The 12,105-nt window shown below is 26.0% G+C and overlaps 2 protein-coding genes across 2 annotated transcripts; one reads left to right on the forward strand and one right to left on the reverse strand.

Annotated features, from left to right (window-relative positions):
* Nucleotides 1-4,440: 4,440 nt before the first annotated feature.
* Phum_PHUM303350 (aconitate hydratase, putative) lies at nt 4,441-7,873 on the forward strand (the record flags this gene model as incomplete). Its single annotated transcript, XM_002427175.1, has 11 exons — nt 4,441-4,685; nt 4,762-5,122; nt 5,218-5,368; nt 5,452-5,757; nt 5,885-6,042; nt 6,142-6,400; nt 6,502-6,611; nt 6,924-7,117; nt 7,194-7,330; nt 7,436-7,647; nt 7,733-7,873. 11 exons carry the CDS (start codon nt 4,441-4,443, stop codon nt 7,871-7,873), a joined length of 2,274 nt encoding a protein of 757 aa, XP_002427220.1.
* Nucleotides 7,874-8,667: 794 nt separating this feature from the next.
* On the reverse strand, nt 8,668-12,079 carry Phum_PHUM303360 (uncharacterized protein; the record flags this gene model as incomplete). Its single annotated transcript, XM_002427176.1, has 10 exons — nt 8,668-8,994; nt 9,069-9,207; nt 9,288-9,430; nt 9,581-9,826; nt 9,913-10,219; nt 10,328-10,677; nt 10,757-11,158; nt 11,265-11,495; nt 11,564-11,774; nt 12,006-12,079. 10 exons carry the CDS (start codon nt 12,077-12,079, stop codon nt 8,668-8,670), a joined length of 2,430 nt encoding a protein of 809 aa, XP_002427221.1.
* Nucleotides 12,080-12,105: the final 26 nt, after the last annotated feature.

Here is a 12,105-nt window from a genome sequence, read left to right on the forward strand (position 1 = left end):
AAAAATGGCGGTTATTTCAAATTAAATTTTTTTTTAAAATTTTGTAACCTTTTTGATAATGCGTAAATTGTCGGTTTTGTCAAACAAAAAATAAACAAGGTAAAACTAATAATAAAAAATTTAAATGAATCGCAATCGGATCAATCAATTGATTGATTTCATTCGGTTCACGTGTAAACAAAAATAATAATAATAGGAAAAATGATAAAATTGATGTTTATGTTTTTTTAATCATTTTTTTCGTCAGTTGGTGAGTCGTATTAAATTTAATTAATTAATTATTATATTTATATTAATTAAAAGTAATTTTTTTAGAATGTGGAATCATATCGAAAGTTATGGATTTCGGACGTGGAATAATAGGAAGTTTTCAAATTGCTAAAATGTTTTGTTCCAGATAAATATTTACTGTTAGTTATAATACTTTAATAATATCTATAAGTAAAATTAATTAATAATTAATTATTAAAAAATTTTACTTATCAAAAAAAATATTATTATTTAAAAATAAATGAAAAAATTTTGTAAGATAATATGAATGGTGATGATTATTTAAACCTTTTTACCATATGAAAATATTATTATCATCATTTTCGAACACGACAAGATTCCATGTATTTGAACGCCTATTCCAGGTCTCTACCCAATCCCTCAGGAATAAATGCTCAAATTTCGTTAGTGCTATTTATAATATTTTCCAAAGAATGTGGGCCGTCCCACATAGTGCAATTTCCTGGATCGTTTCTTCTTCTTTTAGGTTCTTCAAAATCTTCTTTAAATTTCCTTTTATTGAATGTGGCATCATGGCTCCCAGTGCTGCTCCCACGATGACCGGAATTGTTTCTGTCTTTACTCCCCATATCCTGGCTATTTCAGCCTTGCCCACTTTTTTGGCTTCCGGTGTTTTTTTCCGCCGGTAGGGATACTTCAATTAACTTGCACCATTTTTCCGCATTACCCCTCGGGACGATATCCGGTTTGTTGGCTGCCACAGTTCTATCCGTGAGGATTTGTTGATGACCGTGCATGGACCCACTGTCGTAACCGGGTTTGGAATGAGGTTGTACCATTTCTTCGCATTGCCCTTTTTTTTTTTTTTTCATAATTTAACGATTAAACCTTCGTTTTTTAAATTAAAACAAAAAATTAATTAATGAAACAAACAAACAAAGAAAACAAAACATTTGTACGAGACGTTAACCAAACAAAAAAATTTTTCTCGATCAAATGGTTAAAAACAAAAAAAAAAAAAACGAACAAAAGATTGGTATTGTTTACTCAAATAATTCTAAACAGAAACCTTTAGCAAAAAAATAATAATAATATTAATTTAACATCGGTCGTGAAAAGTTTAAAATATTTTTTTTTAAATGAAATATTTTTGTTTTTTATTAATTTTCGCTCTGTGTGTTTGCGAAGGTAAAAATAAATTTATTAAAATCATAATTTAAATAATAAAAAAAAATAAATTACAATTTCAAATTAAATTTTTTTTACAGGTTACTGTCTTTGGAAGGAATTACTTGATAATGAAAATAACAAAAGTAATGAAGAGCGTCAAAATATTGTTAAGAATTTTTTTGCGACAAAATAATTATATGAAAAATAATAATAATAATAATAATATTTGGAGAAATATATAATAATATTTATTTAGCTTGAATTCTTGTTTTTTGTTTTTTTTTTCCTTAATAGCTTTGTATTTTATTATTAAAAAAAAAAAAAATTAAACAGAAAAATTATCGAACATTTTTCATAATAAATAAATTAAATCCTTAAATCGACTCGTCAATGACGTAATCAAAAAAATTGAATTTAAACAACAAAACAACAACAACAAATATTATTTAATACGCCACATTGAACATTTATAAAGAAAATCAATTTTTTTTATTTTACAAAATATTTTTATTATTGAACAAAGAAGAAACTCTCTGACGTTTTGTCAACTATACATAAAAAAAAAAATTTAACAAATTTCAAATCATTTAAATTTATTCTAATAAAATTAATTTATCACGTATTACATTACAATTTTTTACATAAAAAGTAAAAAAAAATAATAAAATTCGAATAAAATCTCGTAAAAATAAAAAAAAAGTGAGATTTTTTGTGTTTACGGGACTGTTTACGAAACATTTTATATGAAATTTTAAAAGAAAATTTAACATCTATATAAAAAATAAAATGACAAAATTTTTTTTTCATTTTATTTATGTTTTTATGTATTCGCCATTTTTTAATTTTTTTTTTTTTCCTTGCACGAAAAACAATATCCGTGTATGAAAAAAAAAAAAATTTGCTTCAATTTTGTTTTTATATCCTTTTTAAATTGAATTTTTGCAAATAAGTAATAAATAGAACAATTTTTAGCAATGATTGTAAAAAAAAAAACTGATTTCCTTGACACGAATTCGTATATTTTTCTAGCGGTGTGGGTGATAATAGAAATGATTCCACCATATTTGGAAAATGATTAACATTGCAATTATTCTTAAACTTTAACACTAAATGTTTTTAACATTAGGCAATGTGAACACAAAAAAAGTTAAGTTTACATACATATATAAAATCCTTAATAATAATGAATATTAACTATAATATAATATTATAAATAAAATCTTTTTAACTGAGTAATTTTAATTAATCAAGTTTAATTAAAAGTTTAAATACAAAAAAATGGCGGCAATTTTTGTAACGACTTATAAACAAGTATTGTATAAAGTAAATTTACATTTGAAAATAAGATATTTTAATGCCATTTTGCTTAAATAACTTTAATAACTAATTTAATTGTAATTATAAATAGTACATAATCGAAAACAGTGTTTTCTTAACCTTATAAATACTTTAAAAGAAATCCAGAAAAAACCAAACAGTTAAAAAACATTTTTCTGAGCCAAAAACGACCATAGAGCAAAATAATTTTTTTATTATTTTTTTGCCCGAAGACGTGTCATTTGATGATGCAAGCGATTTTTTTTTTTTTTATTCTATGACTTTTATCATTGTGACGTCCTTTAATTAAATTTCGTTTTTTTTGCAAAGATGGCTTACTTTTTAAAGGGGTTAAAAAATACTCAGGTAAGTTATTTTATTAAAAACATGCTTAATTAAGTAAAAGATGTAATTTTTGCAAATAGTCGTAATGCGATTACAGAGTTTTATGTATTAAATAACTTAATAATTCCGGCGATTCGAATTGTAAGAGTATTTCTAAGGTTTCATATGTATATATATTATGGTTAAAAATATTTTTTGTTGTGCTGTTGTAAAAGTTATTTTCAATAAAAAATTAAACTGACCTAAAATTTTATTATTTTTCATTTAATATTTAATTTCATTTATCAGATCCGATAAAAATTTGTTTGAGTTTTATGCCCCAATCGTTTTTATTTTTTTATTTAACGGAAATATGTACGTTAAAAGTTTTACTCAAAAAATACAAATATTTTTATTCATGGATAGAAATCACTTGATAATAATATTTAAATAACATTTCAAAATTTCTGTATGCAAATAAATTACAATTACTACTCAATTTTATTTTTAAGTCGAAATTTATTATTGGTTAAATCATGTGACACAAGAAAATAAACTTTTTTAATTCTAAATATTATTAATAATATTCAGAAATTTGTTTTTATAACATTAAGCATTAATTTATATTATTAATTTTTGTTTTCAATTTCTGTAAAAATAATTATATTGACGTTTTCCATTATCTTTCTCAGCTGATAAGTAAGTTAAAAAAGTTTTATTTTTCTCATGATAGATTTTTTTTTTTTGTTTATTTTTTTTTTTATGTAATTCTTTTTTTTTTTTATCTAAAATTTGTCTTTGAGCCAATGTTCAAAGGTGAAGAATAATAATTTATTTGTTTTTTTTTTAAATATACTTGTATATTTAAATATGTTAAATGTAAAAAATGTAAATGTAGGAATTTTAAATGAAAAATATTTTTTGATTTTTTGCCATTTGTATCATATCCAATTGAGAGGACATTATATTATTTCGTAATAAACATTTTATTTTTTTTAATTACTATAATAAAATTTCTGAGTAAAAATTCTTAAACATTTTGTATCTACTTTGTTTATTTTTTAATCAGGGTAATGACATAGAATGATTCATCAGAGACATAATATAGCTTACTTGCAAATTTTTAATAATTGTTGACAATTAAATCATTTATATAAAAATACTTCATTATCGATTTGATGATGATTAATAAAAAAAAAAAATTTTCCCTTTAAACTCCAAGTTTTGTAGTTTTCAATATTACTTTTTACATTTGTAGGCAAATCAAATATCAATGTTTACTTATTAAATTAACATCATGTGAAAAATATTATCTTTTTCACTGTAAAAAATCAATTTAAATTTCAGAAATTTTGCAATTTAATTAGTCCAAATCCTATAAAATGTTTCAATCCAATTATGATACGGGTGGCTGGAGTGGCCATGAGTAAATTTGATCCAAATAATGATCTTCCATATGAAAAATTAACAAGTAGACTTAATTCTGTAAAACAAAGGTTAACAAGACCTCTTACTCTATCAGAGAAGGTTTTATATTCTCATATAGATGAACCGGGAAAACAAGAAATTGTTAGAGGGGAATCTTACCTTCGATTACGCCCTGATAGAGTGGCCATGCAAGATGCCACAGCTCAAATGGCCATGTTACAGTTTATTTCTTCTGGTAATAATTTATTTATTTTTATATAAATGAATTTTCATTATAATTTTACTATGGAGTTTTTTTTTTTTTTTAGGTTTACCAAAAGTTGCTGTGCCATCGACCATTCATTGTGATCATTTAATAGAAGCTCAGATTGGAGGCGAAGAGGATTTAAAAAGAGCTAAAACACAAAATGAAGAAGTATATTCTTTTTTAAAATCTGCAGGAGCTAAATATGGTGTAGGATTTTGGCATCCTGGTTCTGGTATTATTCATCAAATTATTTTAGAAAATTATGCATTTCCCGGTCTTTTAATGATTGGTACAGATTCTCACACTCCCAACGGTGGAGGATTAGGAGGTTTATGTATAGGAGTGGGAGGAGCTGATGCTGTTGATGTTATGGCAAATATTCCATGGGAATTAAAATGTCCTAAGGTTAGTTTAGTTCAATTAAAAAGAGTTAAATTTTTTTTTTTTTTTGTAAAAAATGTTAAGAAAAGGAAAAAAAGGATTTTTTATTTTAAATTTAGGTTATAGGAGTTAAGTTAACAGGAAAATTAAGCGGTTGGACTTCCCCGAAAGATGTAATACTTAAAGTGGCTGGACTATTAACGGTAAAAGGAGGAACTGGAGCTATTATAGAATATCATGGTCCAGGAGTTGATTCCATTTCATGTACAGGTGACTTTCATATGATTGTAAATAAAAACTTATATTTTATAGTCAATTTTAAATTGATTAATTTACAAATTTATTGTTTGTAGGAATGGCTACTATTTGTAACATGGGTGCCGAAATAGGTGCTACAACTTCCATATTTCCTTTCAATAAAAGAATGAGTGATTATTTAGAAGCTACGGGACGAAGCGATGTTGCCAAAGAAGCTAGCAAATATAAGAATAGTCTTTTAAGTGCTGATCAAAATTGTCAATATGATCAACTTATAGAAATTAATTTAGATACTTTAGAACCTCACGTAAACGGTCCATTTACTCCAGATCTTGCTCATCCCATTGGAAAGTTGGGCAAAACTGCCAGGGAAAAAGGATGGCCTTTGGATATTCGAGTAGGCACGTTTTTTTTTTTTTTTTTTTTTTTTTTTGTTAATTAGAATTTTTAAAATTTTTATTTTGTAAAGACAAAAATATATTTTAGATAAAATAAAAAATTTATAATACAAAACTTTATTCATTTCAGGTTTGATCGGTAGTTGTACAAATTCCAGTTACGAAGACATGGGAAGATGTGCCAACATAGTTAAAAATGCCTTAAAACATGGATTAAAATCCAAAATACCATTTAACGTTACCCCAGGATCGGAACAAATCCGAGCTACCATTGAACGAGATGGCATTGTAAGAGATATGAGTACTTTAATTATAAATTTCCAGTAAAATAAAGTATTTTTTTTTTGGTTTTTAAAAAGTACTCCTACTTGGTTTTTGATACCGTAGGCAGAAATTCTTCGTCAATTCGGTGGTACCGTATTGGCAAACGCTTGCGGTCCGTGCATAGGTCAATGGGATAGAAAAGATGTAAAAAAAGGAGAAAAAAATACAATTGTAACTTCTTACAATAGAAATTTCACGGGACGTAATGATGCGAATCCCGCAACTCATGCATTTGTTACCTCTCCAGAACTAGTCGTAGCCTTGTCTTTAGCTGGAACTTTAGATTTTGATCCGACTAAAGATAAATTAACCGGAGCAGATGGTGAGCCTTAATTTTTTAGGTTTGGTTTAAAATTAGGTTTTTTTTTTTTTCAAATGAAAACTAAGTTTCGTTAAAAAAAAAAAATTTTTTTGATTTTTTAGGAAAGGAATTTCTGTTGGATCCTCCTTTCGGAAAAGAATTACCAGCCAAAGGATTCGATCCCGGTTTAGATACCTATCAGGCACCCCCCCAAGATGGCAGCTCGTTAACGGTATGTTTCTTTTTTTTTGACCGTACTTTTAATTAATACCCTTTTAATTTTTTCACGATTTTACATTATTCATAGAGTAAATAAAAGGATTATTTATTTTAAACGTTTAACCGGTGAAAAATTTAAAAGATAACTTTTTCGCGGTCAACAAAAAATAAAATAAATTGCTGAAAGTAGCAATATTTAGTATTTGCCAAAAAATAAATAAATAAAATTTGCTAAAAATTAAATAATAAATTTATTCATTGAATTCATTTTTATCTGCGGGGGAAAAAGGTCAGGTCGTAAATAAAAACATTTTTTCAATTACAGGTAAATGTTAATCCTAGTTCTCAGAGACTCCAACTTCTCGAACCTTTCGATAAATGGGATGGTCAAGATTTGGAAGACATGACCATTTTAATAAAGGTCAAAGGAAAATGTACAACGGATCATATATCGGCGGCGGGACCGTGGTTGAAATACCGTGGTCACTTGGACAATATTTCCAATAACATGTTCATCGGGTACTTTTTGATACCTATATTACGATGATTCTCACGTAGGTGGTGATTTTAATTAACTTTCTTTTTCTTTAACAAGGGCTGTGAATGCGGAAAATGGAGAAATGAACAAAGTGAAAAATCAATTGAGTGGACAGTACGGATCCGTACCTGACGTTGCCAGAGATTACAAAGCCAAAGGAATCAAGTGGGTCGCCATTGGAGATGAAAATTACGGTAAAATTTTTTTTTTTTTTTTTTCTGTCTATAACTCGCGCGTAATAAAAGTAAAAAAAAAAAAAAAAAAAAATATGAATCCTTTTGATATTCTTACCTTTTCAGGAGAAGGAAGCAGTCGGGAACATGCAGCATTAGAACCCAGGCATCTCGGTGGAAGAGCCATCATCGTTAAATCCTTTGCTAGAATACACGAAACAAATCTTAAAAAACAAGGTCTTTTACCTTTGACCTTTGCCAATCCATCCGATTACGATTTGATTAATCCAAACGATAAAATTTCCTTGTTGGGATTAAACGAATTGAAACCTGGAAAGGTAAAAAAAATAATAATAATAATAATTAAGATTTTTTTCTTTTTTTTTTACCTCATCTTAAATTAAAAAAATTTTTGAATTTCAGCCCGTCAAATGCGAAATAAAACATGCAAATGGCGAAAAACGTACAATAACATTAAATCATTCGTTAAACGATTTACAAATAGAATGGTTCAAAGCCGGAAGTGCCTTGAACAGAATGAAAGAAATTTCCTCTAAAAAATAATTTAAAAATAAAAAAAAAAATTAAAATAAATAAATAAAGAAAGAAAATTTTTTTTTTTTTGTAAAATAAATTTTTAGCCTTTATTTAATAGTAGCCATATAAAACGAGAAAAAATTCGGGAAAATTAATAAGGAAAATAAAAAAAAATTAAAAAAAAAAACATTTCTAGTGTTCAGTTTACAATTTGATAAAAAAAAAAAAAAAAAAGAAAAATTATTTGCGCTCGTTTATTATTTTTCAAAAAATTTTATATATTTTTTTATATATATTTATATTTAATTTTTTTTTCTTTTTTTTTTTACGAGCTGGTTTTTTTGTGTGTGTTAGTTTTTTTTTTTTTTTTTTTGTAAAAACAGTATTGCACTTATGTAAAAGAAAATTTTTTTTCTGTGTTTTTATAACGGAAAAAATTAATAATTGTTATAAAAACGTCAAATACTATGTTTTTCGTAATAATATCAATCGACACACAAGAGTGATGATTGATTGTAAAAAAAATTAATAATTAATATATATTGTTTTTAAAAAAAAAAAAAAAATTATTTTTTCTTCATTGATAAATTTCCTAATAATCCCGATCGATAATTAAATTAAATTAATTTTTTTTAAACCGACGACGATAAAATTATATCGAATAAGAAAAAAAGCAGCTACGATTATTTAAATTAAATAAAAGTAAAAAATAAATAATAAATAATAATAATTTTTTAATTTAATTTATTATATATATATATATTTTTTTTACTTTATAATTTAATTAATTTAATTAATTATTAAATTTTTTAGTTTTCGTTTCATCTGTACCCGTCGTAATTTAAATAATATGTATTAGTTCTAATCAATGATAAAAATTTTAAATATAATTGTAATATATCCGCCGAAACTCTTGATTTTTTACTTATTTTATCTATTGAACTCAATAGAAAATGACTATTTTTAAAATATTCTAATTTTTGTATTAATATTTGTTTTTTTCTTATTAAATCCGATATGAATTTTGACGTGGGCGGTAAATTTTTCCAACGATTCATTATTTTTCTCACGTCTTTTAATATCAATGATAAATAATCGTAACATTGTTTTTGTATTTTCGATTTACATCTTCTAGCTTCGTTATCGTTCTGTAAAACCAAAAACAAAACAAATTAATCATATTTGAATTTAAATTTAAATTTTTTTTTAAGTAAAAACGAACCTGAAGTTTTTCGAAACTTATGCAAAGGCTTATCATGGCAGGAATTTTAGCTTCCGGTTCCAAATTTGCCAAAACGAAATGTATTAAATTTTTTATTGTGAACGGAAGGTCGTTGCTGTACAATCTACTTTCTGATTTTCTACAAAACAGTATTGAGTATTATACAACTCTTTGAATTACGAAGAAGAAGAAGAAAAAAAAAAAGAAAAGAAAAATTACCTCAGAGTTGGAAAAAATAATATCGATGGAAAAAGATCCATCGTGTATTCCCAGGGAAGATCGTTATTATCACGTCGATCTCGCAAATCCAATCCTGAAAATACGTGAAATATCTCGATAGTAACAAATACAAGTGCGATACGCTTCGACAAAATGCACAATAAGGTGTATGATAAAAAACAATCACAGCCTGGAAAAAATTAAATACAAAACAAACAAACAAACAAACAAACAATTAATAATCGATTGTTGAGGTTTATTCCTGTTTGCTTTAGTTTTCTTTTCCGTTATACCTTGTTTGGATTCATTACGAAATCGATAAAATTATTTGAATTTAATTCAGGCACGCAGGATTCCGTATCCGTGTGGGTGCAATTTTCACCTTTTCTAACCGGAAATCGATAACGAGTCAATGACCTTGATTTTGAATTATGCGACGATCGAAGGAATCGATTTAATTTTTTCTTCGTGTGTTTTATTATGAACGATATTAAATTTTCCCTATTTATTTCTTCCTCCATTAAAAACTGACTATCTTCCTGAAAATAAGAAAGAAATAAAGAAAAAATATAAACATTTGTCAACTACGGTATTAAAATTAAACTTTATTTTTTTTTTATTTTACCTTTTTATCAATAATAATAATTGCACTTTTATCTTTTTTATTTAATATATCTACGCCAAGTCCTTCGGCAAATTGATAATAAATCAAAGAATCCATTGCAATGACCGACAACGTTCGATTATTAACGCAAGCCAAACCATCGATTTTATCATTAAAATCAATCATTTTCTGAATTTTCGGATAAGAAAGTTTATAATAATTATTTTCATATTCTAAATTTTTACATTTAAAATCTTCCCAATATTCAAACAACATTTCCGGTGATTTGAAATCTTTTTTATCATTTAAAAATTGCAAATTTTCTAAACTGTAAAAAAAGAAACAGTTTTAAGATTTTATTTTTTTAATACGGGGGATGGAGAGGGACAGGGGGGGGGAGAATTAACAAATATAGAGTAAAAGAAACAAATATTACTTGTGACTGTGTTTCATAGTGTTTAAAAGAACGCTTTTAACTTTCGTCGTGTGACTGAAACAAACTTCGGATTCACGATTAAAATATTTTATATTTAAATCTTCAACATCGCAAACATCTTGATCGGTATTTTCACTATTATTATTATAAAATAAATTAGGCACGACAGAAGGCATATTGATAATTGACATTTTATCAAAATCCTTTTTTATTTTTCTCATTTCGCACTTATTATCATATTTAGTTTCAAATAGTTCTTGATAACTATTTTTAAATTCAATGAAATTCGACAAATGTCTCACCCACGTGTTGTTGTCACAATTGTAGTATTTCAACGTTAATTCTTTCAACTGAAAATTATTTAAATGATTCACATTAATGTTTTAATGGTTATATGACGTAAACATAAATGAAACGATAATTATTCACCATGTTAAACATTGGATTATCATTTGCCAAAGGATTTCTAGGTGTGAACAATATTAATGTTGGCCCTTTTGTTATCAGAGGTGATAAAATTTGAGATTTGACTTTTGGCGGGGAAACCCATTGCACAATTTGATAAGATTTTTGTGTTATCCATTTAATTAATGATTCTTCTGTATAATCAGCATGAACTGGATAATCATGAGTTTCATTCCATAAGTATAAACGTATGTTTGGTAATACGTCAAAACCGAGTGAAGCTGCTACAGCTTGATCAGTTGTTACTGCAAATCCGACTTCTTGTAAGGGATACTTTTCTAATATTTTTATAGCAGTAGAAAAAAATGTATAATAACCAGGTCCCCCAAGGCTTCCACTAAATAAGAAACAACCAACTAGAAGAATCTAAAAAAAAAAAAAAAAAAAATAATTTAATAAAGAATTTAACTTTTAAAATTAATAATCGTTGATAATATTAAATAATAAGAAATAATTTTCGATAATACACTACATTAAATTTACTTGTCAAATGGACAATATCAACAGATGATAGTATTCTATGTATTGGTCTCATTAATGTTTTTATAAAATGTATTATGTAAACAGCTTTTAAAGGCCCCTGGTAAGCGATTCCTTTTGAATGTTGAGGATAGGCAACAATCACGGGAAAAGTTTTAATTCTAGTCACATGTTGTTTGCATTCCGAAGTAGGAGCCCAACAACTTATTGCAGTAAAAAACACCTGAAAAAAATTAAATATTTTCTTATTCGAGGAATAATTATAATTTTTAAAAAAATTTGAATAATTACCTCGTCTTTAAAAAACTTAGCAGCAGCTTCAAATTCACCTCTTGTCGCTTGCGATTCTGCATCCCAAGGAGCATAATACATAATCACTGTTAAATCAACTTCAGAAGCTCTTTGAAAAGCAGCATTTATATTTCCCCTATAATAATCTACAACTTCAGAATTTCTCTGGAAAAAGGGAACAGGAGTTGGTGCCTTCCCAATTTTCGGTAAACTGTAATAAAAAAAAAAAAATCATTTTAAAATTTTACTTATAAATAATAATAAAAGCTGATCTCATGTAAATATGTTAAAAAGTATATAAAAATTAAAAACTATTGTCTTTTTTGTAAAATTTGATTACCTAAACAATTTAAAAATTTTTATGAAAATATTATCCAATTAAAAATTTTTTAAACAAAAAAAAAAAAATAAATAAATAATTCAGTTACACAAAAAGAAATACCTGCTAAATAAAGCTGTGTACGATGTAAAGACCAAAGCGAATAAAAAAAATAATTCTCGCAAATATAAAAACATATCCGAAGTTGATCTGCTTTTACTGT

This window comes from Pediculus humanus, genomic scaffold (genome assembly GCF_000006295.1).
Source record: "Pediculus humanus corporis 1103172107691 genomic scaffold, whole genome shotgun sequence".
In the NCBI taxonomy this organism is placed as follows: domain Eukaryota; kingdom Metazoa; phylum Arthropoda; class Insecta; order Psocodea; family Pediculidae; genus Pediculus; species Pediculus humanus.